At 50.7% G+C, this 18,424-nt stretch overlaps 1 protein-coding gene across 1 annotated transcript; it reads right to left on the bottom strand.

Moving 5' to 3' along the window:
- Positions 1–953: 953 nt before the first annotated feature.
- On the bottom strand, positions 954–17,382 carry Eif4ebp1 (eukaryotic translation initiation factor 4E binding protein 1). Its single transcript, XM_059244642.1, has 3 exons — positions 17,165–17,382; positions 3,254–3,433; positions 954–1,365 (listed from the first exon to the last, which is right to left on the bottom strand). The coding sequence occupies exons 1-3, from the start codon at positions 17,304–17,306 to the stop codon at positions 1,334–1,336; spliced, it is 354 nt and encodes a 117-aa protein (XP_059100625.1). The 5' UTR covers positions 17,307–17,382; the 3' UTR covers positions 954–1,333.
- Between the last annotated feature and the right edge of the window lie 1,042 nt (positions 17,383–18,424).

Below are 18,424 nucleotides of genomic sequence, written 5' to 3'. Positions count from 1 at the left end.
CTGTTGCCTTTTCTCTGGTGGAAGAGCCCCTCCCAGGCCTCGTAACTCCACACACAGGAGGAGTATGTATGCAGTCAACACACCAAAGCCCCGTGTCCTTCCAAATACCACCACACGGATTCCAGCTTCCTTTGCAAGGGGCTGCAAATCAGCTGTAGAAAAGGCCAGCAAAAGACCTGACCACTGAGGTCTGCTGATCCCAAAATGGCAAGGTAACAAACACTATGATCCCAGAACCTACAAAGGGCGTGCGCACCCCTCAGCAGGTCCTGTAGTGAGAGACACCCAGCATACCACTCAGTCTAGCAGTCAAGACTCATGAAGATGGCTCTTCTTTAACAACTGGTAGGTCACATTCATACACAAAAGCACCTGCTGTGTCCATAAAGGGATCCTTGACATCACCCTTAATCATCTTGGCTCCCCAAGACCTTTGTAACACTCAGTACCCACCTCTACCCATTCTCATTCCCAGCTATGCCATTTCCTCCAAGCTTCCTCCTTCATGAACCACAGATAACCAACCGGATACAATCTGTTCATGCTACCTTTTTTAATGGGTACATGGTATACTTCAATAAAGTCCTTGGGGCAGAGAGATTATCTCCTCTGCATCCCCCCACGGCAGCACACACAGAGAGAGATGATTGACAAGGAGTAGGCACCTGTGGATCCAAGGCTCTACAATGGCCCGGGCTCAAGGGGAAAGGTCACCACCTAGCTGGACAAAGGTAATACTTGCTGCTAAAAACAAGAATTATAGAGCGGCAGAGCTCTAGCCCAGTCCCGTGGAGAACTACTTTATCTCCAGCCAGACTCCTGCTTACCTAGAGACCTGGTATGATAATCACGTGAGATAACATAAAGGAAAGTACACCGTAAGCACTGACCAGAGAATGACTGTGTTATCACTTCAAGTTGAAAACAGTTCAGACAGGGCCCCACCTTGGGCCTAGGGTAAAGGTGGCTTTTATTTCCTCTCAGAAGTGAAGGGTAGCTTTCCCAGGTACCCCAACCTAAGGAGAGGATGGGTGTGCTCCAGAGGTTGGGGCTAGAATTGCCAGACGACCATTTCAACGGGCTTCTCTGTGTCCACTTCCTGGCACTTGACGCAGGGTGTGGGTGAGAGTCATTCCCCTGGAGTAGCAGCTCGGTGTCAACAGAGGCACAAGGAGGTATGTGCTGGTGTTCACAAAATGGAAGGCAGAGTGAGGAGCAGGGCTGGGCGGCGGCCCACGCCCAGTATCTGCCTGGTGTAAGGCCTGAATGCTGTGGCTCTCCTTCCAAGGGCCTCAGGGGCCCAGAAGCATCACTCCATCCTATGGCTGGTCCCTTAAATGTCCATCTCAAACTGTGACTCTTCACCTATGGAGAGAAAAGACAGAGGACCAATAACCAAGGGGCAAATGGAACCACACTCCAGGCTTAGAGGCCAGGGAGTTATTCTCATAAATCCAATGGAGGCGTGCATGCTGCCGAAGAGAAAAGTTGACTAGGCTTCCTCATAAGGGAGGTGAAAGTGCTGAATTTTCTGTAAACTCAAATTTTAATACGTGGCCAGGGGCTGGAGCTTTGTTTCTCATCCATTTAAGGAAAGTTAAAACTATGCACCCCCATCCTGACACTGTATGGGGCTACCAGGCCACTATTTGGGGTGGAGAGCTGGAGTTCCATCAGAAACTAGGAGCAGGGAAGGTGTGCCACCAAGGGTAAATGACAGCCTTCAGTTCCTGGTGACAACTTCAGGTGTGGCCTAACTTAATCTTCTGTCATTGTGCAATCACCAAGGACTCCCTCCATCCTTGAACACATGGCAGGGAACCACACATGTAGCTTGGGGACCACCTGTCACATTGCTTTCTGCACAGAGTCAAATCTACCTTCCTATTGCTACTCACCTCCATCCCCACCACGGCGGCTGGCTTCCCAGAGAAATCTGCCATCACATCCCACAGGGCCAGGGAACTGTCAGCAGCTCCCTGTCTGAGTCTGGTGCATACTGCCTTCCGCGTCAAAAGTCGGGGGGTGGTATTCCTCAGACTGAGGGTACGTGGGCATGCTTACATGTGGGCATCGTCATGGGGACATGCTGAACCATTAGAGAGCTCAGGAGCTCTGCCACAAGAACATGTTCACACCCCACAGGCGACTGCCAGGGTGTCGTCTGCTTTGATTGCTTTGGGGAAGAGTGGGAACCAGGAAGGACCTGGGCTGTAAATGTCAAAGCTTCAGTCTCAATAGAGGTATTGTCTGCCTGTCTTCACCAACAAGCCCCTGAAGGACCAGTAACCTGCCAAGAGGTACCTGAGTTTATCTTGTAGACATGTAATTTCCTAGAGGGGAAGTACTCATGTCTTTGATAAGTTGTCTCTCTAGCACCACTCATATGTCTCTCTAGCACCACACACATATCGAGGCTGTACTCCAAGCACGGCACCTGTGCAGTGGGGCTTTGGGATCAACTATACAGAGGGAGGCAGGCTGATGAAAGGTGCTGTGTAAAGTCACTGTCATTTTATATGAGTTCCTCACGAATTACATTACCTGATGCATCAGATCAGCTGTCCTGGGGTCCTTGGAGCTTTGAAGGGGGCAAGCTGGAGCCAATGGGAATTCTGCCCCTCACCCTCTAGGCTCCCTATGGTGATAGTTTATTTGTGCTGAAATGTGATTTTATTTGTATGTTAATAAATCAAGTTGCCTGGCGGTCAGAGCTACTAACAAGCCATTTAGCAGAAGTCTGGCCATGACAGCACACGCCCTTAATCCCGATCACATGACAGGCAGATCTCTGTGTGTTCAAGGACACCACCAGCATGGAGACACACGCCTTTAATCTCAATACCAACCATAGAGACCTGGAGGTCTGTATAGACAGGCAGTGCACAGGATCATCTATGAGCGGTCATGTGGTTGGGTTTACAACCAATGAGAAGGCAGAACAGAAAGTCAATAAAAAGACAGACACACAGGAAGTAGGTCTCTTTCTCAGGGGAAGGATGGCAGCGGCATCGGGTGGTGAGAAGGTGGTCTCAGCTTTAGGCTACTGCTCTCTGATCTCTGGGCTTTTAACTCTGCATTTGGCTCTGTGTTTCTTATTTAATAAGACCGTTTAGAATTACATCTACAGCTCCCCACAGCTGCTCCTCAGAGGGTGGACAGTCACCATCGCCCCCTCCATGAAACTTGGACTCCCTAGAGAAGACAGACAATCCTCCTCCCAGTGCAGAGCCTGGACAGGCCCAGTACTCACCACCTGCCCGCTTATCTTCCGGGCTGCTGTGCAGGTGACTCTGGCTGGCTTGCACGGGAGGCTCATCGCTGGTTGGGCTAGTGACCCCAGGAATAGCTGGCAGGTCCTTCGGGGGTGTTTTGGCCACAGGTGAGTTCCGACACTCCATCAGGAATTTCCGCTCATAGATGATCCTGGTTCCTGGTGGCGGAGGTGTAATAAAGAGGCTGGTTGGTAAGGTCACCTGGAGCCCCTTACCTGTTGTTGCCTTTTCCACTTCCTGGAAGTGTGGCCACAGCAGAGGCAGCAGGTTCTTGTATACAACCTGGACCAAGGGGGAGCAAGGTTGACTGAGGGACCTGACCAACCTGGCCACATAGCCCTGCTCCACTGCCTACCCCAACACCACTTGGGGTGCTCTTCCCTCACAGGAGTGCTTGCTGGCCACCAAGATGTGCCTATTTTCTCAGAGCTCCAAACATCTTGTGCCATCTCTACAGTCCCTCCACTCATGCCACCCTCAGCTCCCCCTGTCAATAACCCATGACAAGCAGATCCCACAGAAAAGGGGAGCCTTGTAGTCATGACATCACCCTATCCTGCAGAACCTCAGTAGGTGACTCATCCGGAACAGAAAGACAGTGGGTCACTCCCAGCAGCAGGAGACTTCTCCCTGCCGAGTCTTGGCAGAAACATGAAACACTCAATCCACCCCAAAAAGGTCTCAGGCTGAGCCCATCTCCAAACCTCCACAACATCTACCTGCACCATCTCTGTAAGGGCTGACATGAAGGCCATCCCCATTCTACCCAACCTCCTATCACAAGGTAGTCTTATTCCCCAGAGGGAGGGCCAGCCTCAGTCAACTATTCTCCAACAGTAAGCCATCCTCAGGACCCTTCACCTCCACCCACGCGGCTCCCTGAACACCATGTAAGGGAGCACTTCCCAAGGTAGAGCAAGATCATTGTGGGTGTGGAGGTTTGAAGAGGTATGGCCCCCACAGACCCATGTGTTTGAATACTTGGCCCATAGAAAGTGGCACTATTAGGAGGTGTGCCTTGTTGGAGGAAGTGTGTCACTGTGGAGGCAAGTTTTGAGGTCTCATCTGTTCAAGCTACACCCAGTGTGGGACACAGTCTCCTGCTGCCTACAGATCAAGATGTAGAACTCTCAGCTCCTTCTCCAGCACCATGTCTACCTACACACCACCATGCTTTCCTCCATGATGACAATGGGCTAAACCTCTGAAACTGAGCCAGCCCCAGTTAAATGTTTTCCCTTATAAGAGTTGCCATGGTCACAATGTCTTTTCACAGCAACAGAAACCCTAAGACAATGGGAGACACATGAGGTGAGAGTAAGCAGATGAACTTATCCACGGTTTCCCATGGCCTCAAACACAGCAGCATGGCATTGGTGGTCTATTTTTAACCCCTGAACAGCACATACTGAATGCTTCCTTTTCAACAAGGCTCAAGCCTTAGGTTCCCAGCCTCCAGTAGACAATGGCATCCAGCTGGAATTTAAGAACGGTCTTTGCATTTCTATTTATAGTTATCTTCTGCAGATGACAAATGAATCTGGTTTCTCAAATGCAGTAGTGGTATCCACTTGCTTCTTAATAGAGAATACAAGTCGTAAATTGCATATTGTATAGTGTTATAGACCACACGTAATAAAATTAAATTAAGAGCTGGCTAGATGGCTCAGATGGCAAAGGCCCCTACCTGCCACCAAGCCTGACGACCTGAGTTCAAAACCAGGAATCCACACGGTAGGAGAGAGCCAATGCCCACAAGTTGTCTCTGACCCCCATATGCATGCTGAGGTATGCACCCACCTACACCCACACCCACACCTATAGTCATACCCATCCCCTCTCGCCATCTCTCCCCCCCCCACCTTCCTCCCTCTCTCAATAAATACATAATTTTTTAATTCAACGAATTTTGACTTGGGATTAGGACAGAACTACTAATGGCTTCTGAAATGTTCACACACACGCTGCTGCCATCTTGCCCCACTTATTTCAACGAATGGCTTTCTTGGCATGGATGATGGTTTCGTGAATACTCTTGGTTTGAAATGAGTAAGTACATAGTAAGCCAAAGTAAAAGAATAAACAGCTTAGAGAGAGATGGGTAGACAGACAAACATCATTAAATCAGCCAAACATTCAGCAGAAACCGGCTGTAAGGCAGCTAGCTGGAGTTCCCCATACAGGGAGTGGCAACCAACGCCGGTGGTCCCCTCAGCTGAGGCTCCCAGGGGAAGAACAGAAAGCAGACAGAGGAAACACCATCAAACCGGATGTTCACAACACCCAGCAAAAAAACGGCTAGGGAAGTTGAGGCAGGCAGCTGGAGTTCCCGACTGAGTTCCAAGGCTGAACTTGCAGCGTCTCTCTCCCACTGCAGGCACTTTTATATCAGGGGGTAAACAACGGAGACCTTCCGGCTGCTCCCACGGGCATTTTCACTCTACGTTTGCTCTGCGTTTCCCTTCCCTCCTGTGACACGGGCAAGAGCATCTAGACGAGGCGCCTTGGAGGACAAGGACTGTGAGATAAAACACACTTGGGTCTGAAAGAGGAGAGGGTGACCCTGACTCTACAGCCAGCTTATCAGTCAGCTCCGAGAGCACAGGACAATTTCACCGACACAATGTGCACCGCAGATGATGATAAAGACAAAATAGAGATCTTAACTGAAAAAAAAAAGGTTGAATATGCTTTATGTCCTACTGTGGGAAACGACCATTCTTCACAAACAAGCAAGTCATCTCAGTACGCAAACTTGCTTTCATCTTTAATAAACAGTGAAATTGTATGTATGCCAAAAAAAATGTCCTTCAATAGATTAATGATTGTATCAGTTAGTGTTTGATTTGCATACCTATTTCATACACCTACACACCTAGGATGGTGCAAAAACTCATACTAGAAGAGGCCAAGCAAAAACGGTTTAATAAGTCCTGATCACAGGGTGTGGTGGCACTTCCTGAATTCAGGAGGAAGAGGCCAAAAGATCTCTGGGAGTCCCGAGGCCAGCCTGATCTACGTGGCAAGCTCCAGGACAGCCAGGGCTACCTAGTGAGACCCTGTCTCCAAAAGGTAAAAAGAGAGTCCTGATGTAGGGCCGTGGGGAGGCACACCTGTGGGAACGCCTGTGAGGACATGCCCAGGGAGGACTAACGAGGACAGACCCTCAATGCCCGCAGCACTGGGAGGACAGACCCACCCTCAATGCCCGCAGCACCAGCTCAGGGTCCGGAAGGCAGCAAAGCACCAGCCTTTCCCTTCTCTCTGCTTCCGGTCCACCCTACAGTGAAGACCCACCTCTGCCACATGCTCCTACAGCCATGACGTTCTGCCCCCAGGGCAATGAGTCAAGTGACTGGGCACTGAACTCAGAAATCAGGAGCCAAAATAAATGTTTCTGTTTCAAGTTTTTGTCAGGGATTTGGTCCCAGTGATGAGAAAAGCAAAGTTAAAAAAAAAAAGAAAAGAAAAAAGAAATGTAGCGGCGGCGGACAGAGCACAACACACACAGTGAGTCAGCTGTGTAGCTTGGAATCCAGAGCCTACTGGGTGCTGGGGTGAGAGTTCAAAGTTCAGTGTCGAACTGCCTGTGGAGTAACGTTTTATTTCTAGCTGAGTCCTGAAACACACCTGTCTCATTTCCTAGCTCCACTGACTGTGGACAAGGTACCACTTTCTCGGCCTGCGCCTCAATGACCTCTCAAAGACCTCAAAATGGGCCTGTCGGCATCGTCAACTTCTGGCGTGGATTAGAACAGTAGCCCACCCAAGGGAACGCTCACACATACACTAGCAATTATCTGTCCATTAAGATTTAAGGTGAGAGCCAACCCTGTTGGGAGAGGTGTGGGTGAGTCAGCCCTGAGGTGGTGAGCATAGGAAAGCTGTCTCCACTGCTCATCTGTCTAGTGACGGTATGGGCGGGAGAGAGATGTCCTCCCCACTACCCATCAATGCCTGAGGCAGAGGGGAGAACTGTCCCTGACCCCACCAGCTGCAACACTCTGGAGAGCAGGCCCTACACCTTGCCTGGGCTGCACAACAGAGCTGACCCTGTTGGCTGAGGTGTGGATGAGCCAGCCCTGATGTTGTGAGATGCTGTCCCCCAACCCCACCCCACCCATCAACGTCTGAGGCAGGTAGGGGAGCCGACCCTGAAGTCCTAAGAGCAGGAGAGCTGTTCCTTCATCAGCTGTCTCGCCCTCGCCTTCTCAACACAGGAGAGCTGGCCCTGGAGGTATAGGTGTGGGAGAACCACCCAGAGGACTTGAAAGTGGAACTGGCCCCACCCCTTGCTAATCATTGCAAGGGATAAACTAGCCTGGGCAATGCTGGAGAACCCACCTCAGTGGTGAAGACAGGGGAGGGCTGGTGGACTGACCAACCCTGCAGCTACCCAAGCCCAGAACGAGGGTTATGTGTTGACCCACCCCAACATCCACCCCACATGTGATCTGCTAGAGTAGGGGTGTCAGTCCTGTGGACCCAGGGCTGCAGGATTTCCTCGACACAGGGCAGCAAGGGGATGTGTCTAGGAAGAGGCCCAGTGAGGGCCCAGCAGCAGAGACCAGGGGCCTCAAACCAGAGCAATGAATGATTCTTGGTGATCAATGCCTACATGTAGAAATATATGGATAAAGGGGTTTACTGTGTGACTCACTGTGTCACACTGCAGCTTCCGTGACAAGATTTTCCCCTTCTTCCTTTTTTTTTCCCTCCTCTTTTTCTCTTAAATTTTATTTTGTTTTATTTGGCGGTGGGGTGGGAGATGGGTGGGATCAGGAGGCATGATGTGAAAGACACAAAGAATCAATAAAAAGGTTTAAGGTATCAAGCTGCCCCAGTTGCTCAGTCCCATCCATAGCAGGACACAATTTCAAAGCCACAGTGGGAACACATCAGGAGGAATGTGTGAGGGGCAGTGTGGGGGCGGGAATGGGTGGGCATCCTCCATCTCTCTCAGACACACAGAACATGAGAACCATCGTGAATTTAGTACAGTTGGTAGCCTTTAGGACTTTAAGTTCCAGGAATGCACAAAACATAAAGTCCTTACTAAAGTCATGGTTTAACACCGATGCCAGTTTTCCTGGACACACAAGTAAGGAGGCATTCCCCAAGGATCTAGTTTTCTCACCTGTCAACCGGAGGAGCCACACGGGGCTGGAGCTGACGCTATATTTAAAGCACTAGCCATCACCATCTATTTTTAGGATCTCATTATTGGCAGGCCCTTAATGTACAAGCGACATGGGACTTGGAGGCAGAAGTCCTGGGCTTAAACTGGGAATCACTACCTAAAAACCTCCATTTCTGGGTCTCGGGGTCTTTATGTACCACATGAAGAAGGTAACGGAAAACCCACACCTAAAGGAGTATCGTGGAGCCGAAACAACACATGAGCCAATATTCCTGAGAGCTGGGGTAACAGCTCAATGAAAGAACATCCGCCTTACATGGCCAAGGCCCTGGTGAACCAAAAAATAAATAAAAATAAGCCAGGCATGGTGGTGCATGCTCTAATACCAGCACTAGGGAGGCAGAGGCAATCCACAAGTGTGTTCCAAGATAACCAGGGCTATGTAGAGACCCTGTTTCATAAGTAAATAAATAAACAAATAAATAAATGGCTGGACATTAACCCAGCATCCCAGCACTTGGGAGATGTGGGCAGGAGGAGAATCAGAACTTCAAGACTAGCCTCCGCCACACAGCATACATGAGTCTGTGTCTCAAAAAATAAAAAAAAAAATTAAAAAAAAAATAGATATCCACCCCTCTGCCAATGTTCTCCCCCTGAGAACATTAAAGAGGTCACCGAGCTTTTACTTAGGTTTTTAAATCTGTGTCCAGAACAAGGTTATTCGTTCCCCAGACAAGACCCTTGCTTTGAGTTCTTGTCCTTTCCTCTAAGGTTCCCACTTTCTGCTACCGGCTGTGACTTCCGAAAACTGAGTCACACGGCCACCCTTCCCTCGGCATCCCTCACAGGAGCATGCTTTCCCCCTGGAACACAAGACTGGAGGTTTAGGGGAAGTACAGGATAGTATTCCCACGACAACACCCCAGGGAAGGGCAGTGGGGGGAGGGGAGCTTTCATAGCAAAGGCAGGAGACACAATGCCGGTGCTTAGACAGAACGCAACAGCCTAAGTGTCAAATGCTTTGCGTGGTTTTTTTTTTTTTTTTTTTTTTTTTTTTTTTTTTTTTTTGGTTTTTCGAGACAGGGTTTCTCTGTGTAGCTTTGCGCCTTTTCCTGGAACTCACTTGGTAGCCCAGGCTGGCCTTGAACTCACAGAGATCCGCCTGGCTCTGCCTCCCGAGTGCTGGGATTAAAGCCGTGCGCCACCAACGCCCGGCTTATTTTTTGTTGTTGTTTTTTGTTTTTTCAAGACAGGGTTTCTCTGTGTAGTTTTGGTGCCTGTCCTGGATCTCACTCTGTAGATCAGTCTGGCCTCGAACTCACAGAGATCCACCTGCCTCTGCCACCCAAGTGCTGGGATTAAAGGCGTGCGCCACAGCTGCCTGCTTTGCGTGGTTTTTAAAAGAGAGCTTTGCCGGGCGGTGGTGGCACACGCCTTTAATCCCAGCACTCGGGAGGCAGAGCCAGGCGGATCTCTGTGAGTTCGAGGCCAGCCTGGGCTACCAAGTGAGTTTTCAAGGCCAAAAAAAGAGAACCAAATAGTGATATTTCTCAGAGGTCAGGTATCTAATGAAGCTACCAGATACTGAACACGGGAAGTCAGCTGGGGGCTCTGACAAGGATAAGGCTTTCACAAAGACCTTTAGAACAGAATGGTTGAATTGACTCTAAGGCCGGTCAAATACCTTCCTCTTTCCTGACCTCTCCTCAAACAGTTCAAAATGTGCCTGTGCAGAGTGTGGCTGCCACAAGTCATTACCCAGAGCGAGTGTCCTGCCCTTCTAGGGTCTCCCAAAGCAAACAGCAAATGCTGCTGCCCCGGTGGGAACGGGTGGGAGCTGTTAGGGACTCTACTGTATTCCTCCAAACCCATGTGTTGAAGCCTAAGCCCTAAGGGGTTGGGGATTTAGCTCAGTGGTAGAGCTGGGTTTGGGTTCGGTCCTCAGCTCCAGAAAAAAAAAAAAAAAAAAAGCCTAAGCCCAGCACGCACCTCAGAATATGGCCTTTGGAGGGATCTTTCTGAGGAGGGTCAATATGAGGCCCTTGGAGTGGATCCGGATCCAGTCTCACTGGAAGAAGTGGAAATCTATGCACTCCCACAGATGGAAGACTCCAAGACGATAAGAGAGAAGGCAGCCATCTGCAGGCCTAGAAGAAAGGCCTCCGAAAAAGTGACCTCACTATCATCTTAGACTAGCAGTGACCAACAGTGAGAAAACAGAAGTCTCACTGCCCTTCAAGTCACCTCGTTGGCAGTATTTTCACATGGCAGCTGTAGCGAGCTAACACAGACTGGTTGGAATTTCCCTTTTTCGGTGCCTGGGATTAAACCCAGGGCTTCATACACACTTGTTCTTCTACTGAGGTACGGCTCCAAGCCAAGCCCACATTCTCGTTAAATAAGGACGTCTGTTTTGTTCATCTGTTTGTTTTGTGACAGGGTCTCATGTAGCCCAGTCCACCCTCCAACTCAGTCAGTATGTGGCTGAGGCTGACTGACTGGCTTAGCTACTTTTCTAGAGACACCACAACCAAGATAACTTATCAAGCATTTAATTTGGGGCTTAGAGTCCTTCCATCACGGCTGGAAGTATGGTGACAGGTAGGTAGGCATGGTGCTGGATGGAGCAGTAGCTGAGAGTTTTCGTACTTATCTACCAGTATGAGACAGTAAGAGCTAACTGGGAATGGCATGGGCTTTAGAAGCCTCAAAGCCTACCCCCAGTGACACATCTCCCCCAACAAGACCACACCTCCTGATCCTTCCCAAACAGTTCCACCAACTAGGGACCAATCAATCAAATACATGAGTCTATGGGGGCCATTCTCATTGAGACCACCCACACTGGCCTTGAACATCTGATCCTCCCGTCTCCGTCTCCAGAGTACTGGTATCACAGGCATGTGACACCACAGCCAGCTAAGAAAACTGCTCTTTAACCTTCCCACTGTATGTTTGCCAAACCAAAGCTCTAAACAGACTATAACCTCCTGTATTCTCATCCTCACTTTGGACTGCTGGGCACATCGGACGCAAGCCAATTGCTAGTGCCCAGAAAACCCAGGCCTTTCAAGTTTTAATGGGAGTGGTGAGTTGGGCAGTGAGTATGAGCTCTGCAAAATAATGTTCCTAGAACCTGACGTTCAGAGGAAGCAGGGGGGAAAAAAGTGGTTCATACACTTGAGAAGTAGTGGTAGAATGACCAGGAGTTTAAGGCCATCCTCAAATTTGAGGCCATCTGGCCGGGCTACAAGGAGATCCTGTCTCAAAATCAAAAAGGCCATCCTCTCTTGAAGCTGGCCTGCCTCCAAGAACAAGAGTACTTTTTAAGAGATGTGACAAGGCTTCCACGCCTATGCCCTAGGTGGCCTTGCTATTATCTGTTGTGTTCCTAAGTTCAAGCTAAACTAAATGATTTGAGCCCCAAGAGGGCAATCCCAGCCTCCCACCAAGGGCAAGGCCTCCCACACGTGGATAAGGCCACCTTGGACCTTGCAGCCCAGGGCGATCCAGCTGCGGCTGCATCACCTCTACCAAAACCCACAAAGAACAGACATGAGCAATAAACTGTTGTTTAAGTTACTGAGTTTGGGGACGGCTTGTAAAAAGTCAGTGGCTACCCAGTACAGCCATCTCCACCCTGGAGACCCAGTGGAGACCCAGGCCTGGGGGGAAAAGAACCTAGACATCCCTAAGGGAAACGCTTCATTTCTGTCCTAGGCTTCTTTCTGTCTCCTGCACTGTCGTCTTTTTTCTAGGTCAAAGATCAGCCCAGGGCATCACCCATGCTAGGTGAGGACTGTACCACTAAAGCCACGCCCAAGCACAACTTGTCACACCTCCTGAACACCGAACCTGGCATTGGATCCCGGGGACACACGGACTGCTCTGGAAGAACATCCTGTCTAACCCGAGGAACGAGCCTGTCAACAGACTCATGGCTGTGATTCACCACGGAGAAAGACAGCTGGCGGGAAGAATCGGACCAGCAAGTAACGGATGTTTTTGTTTGTGTGCCTGAACATATGGGGATGCGTACGCACAAATGAACATTAAGAGGAGGAAAAAAAAGAAACTGTCACCCTGAGCAATCCTTTTCAATATTGTTATTCCCTTCTAATTCATCTCCGAGAACATCACATAAGGGCTCACTTGGAAAAATGTTTCAGTACTTGACACCCATAAATGAGATGAAAAACATCACCACCCATACCTGCCTCCCGTCACCAAAATGGGTAATGACTTTTGCTGTTATGATAGAGGAGAAACAAACTCATCTTTCAAATAATGAATACCTGCCACTTTGGGAGGATATTGAAAAAAAAAATGCAACCTCCAAAGGCCACTGAAATCTAGAAGCTCACCTAATTAGACTGTCATTTATCAAGGAGAAGAGTTTTCTTTTGGATAGCAAACATGTTCTGTGGCCCTTGGGTCAATCTACAAAACTACAAGGTAGAATTACTATGGGCTCTAGGGCTGGAGGGTGGGAGATCTGTCACATCACTTCATTCTAGAGATGTGCCTTGGATTCTTAGAAACATGTCCCCCTCGAGCCTTACTGAATTATTAAAGACAACCAGCAAATAAAAATTACATACATTCAAGCTGGATGGCACATAATCTCAGCCCTCGGGAGACTGAGGCAGGAGGATCAACAGTTTGAGGCCAGCCTGGGCGATACAGTAAGATCCTATCTTAAGAGGAGGGAGAAAGAAAGAGGGGGGGAGTGGAAGAGATGGGAGAGGAGAGGGAGACAGGGAGAAGTACCTAGTCAAAGTATACGAAAGGATCTGGTATCACTCTAGGAAACATGCCATAACTCCCACAAATAAATTAGCATATGTCACGGATGTGTGTGTTTGTGTAAGTAAGGATACGGCTAAGGTTGCTCTTAGCTAATTTCTAGTAAACACTGCAGGGTTAATTATAGCCACTGATGACCACATCCCTGGAACTTGTCGCTCTCACAACTGAGAGTCTGTGCCAAACATCTATCCCCCCTAACTCCCAACATATCCATTCCGTCTCACACTGGATACTCACCCCGCTGCGTTCCTCCTACCCTCCCCCTCCCTTGGGATGTTAGATACAGAACTTAAGGCCTCACTCACAGCTAGCAGTGACACTGTCCCTGAGTTTACCTCCAAGCCTCTGAGCTTTTGTTTTTATTTGGGGGAAGGTTCCTGTGGAAGCCAGAAGAGGGCATGCCTCCAGCTAGAATCACGGTGGTCAGGGGTCCTGGAGTACCCTGTAGGTGCCAAAGGGCAGTCCGTTCCAAGAGCAGCAAGCACTTTTTAACCCCTGAGCCATCTTCTCTTCAGGCCCACGTTTGTATTCTATTTCAGCTAAATCTTCACCGGTCTAGCGAGCCATGCCAGCCCTCCAAGTCAGACCATCTTCCGAGTCTGGATGGAGTGCGAGCCTCTTGAGCGTCTTAAAACCCGATAGGAGCCGGGCGGTGGTGGCGCACGCCTTTAATCCCAGCACTCGGGAGGCAGAGCCAGGCGGATCTCTGTGAGTTCGAGGCCAGCCTGGTCTCCAAAGCGAGTTCCAGGAAAGGCGCAAAGCTACACAGAGAAACCCTGTCTCGGAAAACCAAAAAAACCCGATAGGATCCGAGGGGAGTTTGGAGTGCTCTACCCTGGCCTCCTCCAAACTCAGCAGTATGTTCTGGAACCTAACGTATAATGTTTCAAACACTTTAAAAGGAAGCCATGACGAGTGTGTGCTGAGGACCACTTCTCTATCTCCTTTACTTCCTGGATATCATCCCCTCTCACTCTGCCCTTAATCCTCAACGGTGACGTCTCCCCTCTATGTGACTAAGACCGCAGGGCATCAAGACACGAGGGCATCAAGACTCAGTGCCAAGCCACCTCCCCCTCTTCCCAGCACTACCAGGGCTAAAACACTTGGCAGCCACTTTAAGGTCAAACTTCCTAGACAGACTTTTTTTTTTTTTTAAGATAGGGTCTCACTGTGTAGCTCTGACTGACCTGGAACTCACTATGTAGACCAGGCTGGCTTCGAACTCACAGAGATCCACTTGCCTCTGCCTCCTGAGTGCTGAGATTAAAGGTGTGTGCTACTATATGCACATGCAGCACTTTTGTTGGCTTAAGGAAACAATGTCATGACCATCTGCCACCCTACCTGCTTGTCTGATTAACCTCGCCCAGGTACTAACCGGTATGAGCACCCCAACAACTTCTGTAGGTTAGAGGTCAAACATCCATCCTGGGCACTCACTAGAAGATTCTGTTTATGGGATTGCTGAACATCTTCAAGACTCGCAGGTTCAAATATTAATGTTGGACACTCCCTTCGGAAATGTCTTAGGTTCTCTGGATACCTAAGACCTGACGGCAGACCAGTGGGGTCAGCCAGCTGAGGGTTAATGACCACCGACCACTGGAGTCCTTGGGAAGGGAGATGGTCTGGGCCACCTGCTGTGTCCTTGCCTCCAGAGACAACTGCTTCAAAGCCACCTCAGCTGGAGGGACTTACTGCCCTGACAAGTCAGTCACAAGCCAAGGTGGGTAGGAAAGCCTGACTTTATGCGTGGATGGAATCTCTACTTCCCGAGACTCCTGAATAAAACAGTAAGGCAAATGTCTCAGTCCTGCTCCAAGCTTATCGGCTATATACTCCTACACATCCGGAGGACAGAGCAAATCTCAAGGCGATTAACTTGACCTTTATTATCTCCTAGCCAGCCCCTGATATATGCAGGAAAATTCAAACGTTAGATGGATTTGCAAGGAAGAATAGGTCAGAGCCATTATAATCCAAAAGGTTTTCAACAGCCAAGACAGTAAGAAAGACTGGATGGCCAGTCCCTCCGTTAGTCCCCGCACTAGAAAGGCAGGTGAATCTTTGTGTGGCCCTAGCTGTCCTGGATCTCACGCTGTAGACCTCTGAACTCCAACTCCGTATTTAATGGGGGGGGGGGGGTCCTAAGTAACGAGAAACACTCTGGAGCCAATGGGTCAATCTTCCACGCTCTAGCAGAGGTGGCCTGGAAGGAATGGCCTTTGAAAGAAGATCCAACTCAAGCTCAAGAACAGGCTTGTTGGCTTTGGCAGAAATGAGCAGTTTTTTCCTCAAGCTATGGACTTGTGCACCCCGCAAAAGAACCCTGAGAAGAGCCAGCTGGCTTTGGGGACGTCACAGTTTGCCAACCTTGACACTTCCCAGTCCACAGTGAGAAGTGGATCTTTCCTTACAAACAGTACTGTTGGCTATTGAGACTCGGCTAACCTGTCCATCCAGAAAACGGAGGGCAGAAGGACAAGAAAAAAAGTTTCCCTGAGCCTTTAGGCCTGCCTCCGTGCCTAGTTAAAAAATTAAAAACAGATTCACACCTCACCTAAAAGGACTCAACTGTCTGCGAAGTTTGTGCTCAACACAAAGTTCTGCAAAAAGACAAAGAAACAGTGCAAGAGGGTGAACTAGAAGAGGCCAGGAAGGGATGGAGAACTCGGGGAAAAGGAGGCCAGAAGCCTGCAGAGAACTTCTCCTTGGGCCATTTCTAATGAAAGGGAGAACGCCTTCCCCAAACTCTACCTGGTTGCTATTTCTTGCAGCGTCTAGGAGCGCAGCATGACAATGCATTAACAGACACATGCTCGAGGAGCGGGGCCTTGGTGCTGTGTTCGGAAGCCCCAGAGGCACAAATCTCCAAGATCCCTTCGTGGGTGCCTTGGTTCTGGGATCTGGCTGGGCACCCTGGTGTAGGGACAGCTGCCCGAGAAAATAGGCACGTGGCCTGGCCGCGCCGGCAGTAGCCCAAGGTTCAGCTTAGCGCCAGAAACTCTCCCGTTTTTGTTGAGTTGTAAGAGGAGAAGCTTAGGGGAGGAGACCGGGGAGGGAAGAAGCGCAAAGTGGGTGGGAGCAGCTCGGGGATGGGAGGGAAGTAGTGAGCCACGAGGATTTCATCATGCAAACGGGCCTGTAGGTTTCATCAGCGCCTCTACTAGGGCTCCGGGGCAAGCTGGGAATGCCCGGTTCCCGGAGGCCGGCCCCCTCCCGCGCCAACTCAGCTTCCTCTTCCTCCTCCACTTGGGCGAACTCAGCACTGTGCCCTGCCCCCTAGACCCGAGGAACGTGTTGTTCTGCACAACCCCGGACGGACGCGGCGCCAGGCCCCTGCCCAGAGACCTCACTCTGTAAATCGGCTGCATGCCACAGGTAGCCCAGACGGGATTCTGGGGCACGGAGCACCCTCAACGCCCAGCTTCCATTAATGAGCAAGTGTCCAACGCAAAACGAGGGTTGCCCCGGAAGGTTAAAAAAAAAAAGTGTGCAGGAGTCATTTATTACCAGGGAGATCACCTAAACTTAATCTCCAGGCCAGGCCCTTACCCTGCTCCGAGGGCCACCCAGACCCCCCCATCCTGTCCCACCCTAGGACTGCCCTGACACCCACAGAGGCCGCACTTGAGCACATGGTGATCCTGGCAGAGTGCCTATCTGTGTACTCGGGCACTCTGCTGTCTCTCCTAGCAAAAAGCTAAAGCGGGCAGTGTGCAGCCCCGTCTCCAGACCACGCTCCGCTACACCCAGAAGGCGGGCAACCCGGACGGTGGTGACCCTCCTGAGCCTTCCCGAAGCCCCTCGTCCGTTCTATCCAGCTACGGAACCCCTGAGCGCGCCGCCACCCCCGTCGCACGTGCGATCGATCCCGGATGCCCGCGTGCCCTCCTGCCCCGGAGGTCGCCTGGGACCCCGGCCCGCGCCTTACCTCCCGGGGTGGTGCTGAAGAGCGTGCCGCCCGGGGTGGTGCTGTAGTCCCCAGGCGGGAGCTGCACGCCGTCACCGAGGGCTACGCGGCGAGTGGGGATGGCCCGGCTGGGAGTCTGGCTGCAGCTGCTGCCCCCCGACATGTCTCCTCCGTGCCACCCACGACCCTCCAGCCGCCCCGCGACACCTCGGCCCAGCCCTTCTCGTGCCCGGCCCGCCCCTTCCGCCTGGGCTCCACGCCTCCTGAGCCTTGCGGTCCGCCCGGCCCCACCCAGCTCCGGCCCGCTGCCTGCAAGTGGTTCCCAGTTGCTGACCTAGACCGTTTCTGCCCTCTCCAGTGCGGGAACCCCAGAGTTGGCCCCTTGGGTTGCGGGGTCCCTCCCCGAGGCACTGGGAAGAACTATATAGGGGTGACGGGGGAGAAGCTCTCCGATTTGGTGACAGCGTTCTCCGCGCCCTAGACGGCCTGCTTTCTATATTAGGATGTGATCCCTCGATCCCTAGCCTTTCCTCTAAGAAGAAAGAAAGGGTGGGCTGATCCTTTGCCCCTCTTAACGTTTCTTTAGTTTTCACTGTGCGGTAGGAGTCAGAGCAGTGGCTGAACAATGCACATTCCTGGTGGAAGAGTAAGAGGGAACGAGCCAGCCAGCTGGGAACTGAATATAAATCTGATGATTGTAGAGGATGGGCTGGGAAGGACTGGACAGTTGGTCCAAGACGTTTCCCCAACAGTCCTCGAATTGGAGTCTACTCCAACCAGCACTTTGTCTGGTAGGAGGGGACGGGAAAAGTCAAGGAGGATCGTCATGTCTAACAGGATGGAGAGTCTGTGTCAATCTCCACGTGGCAGGGAACGCCAGTAACCCCAGCACTGGGGAGGCTGAAACCCTAGGAGAATCACGCGTGACAGGACAGCCCAGGCGACCTAGTGGGACTCCATCTCCACAAAACAAAGCAAGCAAACAACAACAACAACCATAAATAGCAGAAAACTGAAGTTCAGAAAAGCACAAGATCACACCGCTGAGGTAATACTGTTGAATAAATGCGAGTCTGTCTCTCTCCACGCTTGAGAACACACTGGGCCACCTTCCTCCCTTTGGGAGAAGCGTTTTGAAAGGAGTCTTGCTTTTGCCTCGTTTGGTTCCACTAGTGACCCTAGATTTCCCAGAACCAAGATTCCAGGGAGGGCCCTGCTTATACAGCTCAACATTCAAGCCAGGTATGGTACCACACACTTGTCCCAGCAATTGGGAGGAGG

This window comes from Peromyscus eremicus, chromosome 17 (assembly GCF_949786415.1).
Source record: "Peromyscus eremicus chromosome 17, PerEre_H2_v1, whole genome shotgun sequence".
Classification (NCBI taxonomy): Eukaryota; Metazoa; Chordata; class Mammalia; order Rodentia; family Cricetidae; genus Peromyscus; species Peromyscus eremicus.
This window is presented reverse-complemented; position numbering and strand designations above follow the sequence as displayed.

What these genes read in the sequence shown, in the direction of transcription:
- Eif4ebp1 (XM_059244642.1), bottom strand. Translation starts at nt 17,306, where the DNA reads ATGTCGGGGGGCAGCAGCTGCAGCCAGACTCCCAGCCGGGCCATCCCC. An exon ending in CTTCAGCACCACCCCGGGAG is followed by an intron (nt 3,434 to 17,164) that starts GTAAGGCGCGGG and finishes CTCCGCCACCAG; the next exon opens with GAACCAGGATCATCTATGAG. An exon ending in GGAAGATAAGCGGGCAGGTG is followed by an intron (nt 1,366 to 3,253) that starts GTGAGTACTGGG and finishes TTCTCTCCATAG; the next exon opens with GTGAAGAGTCACAGTTTGAG.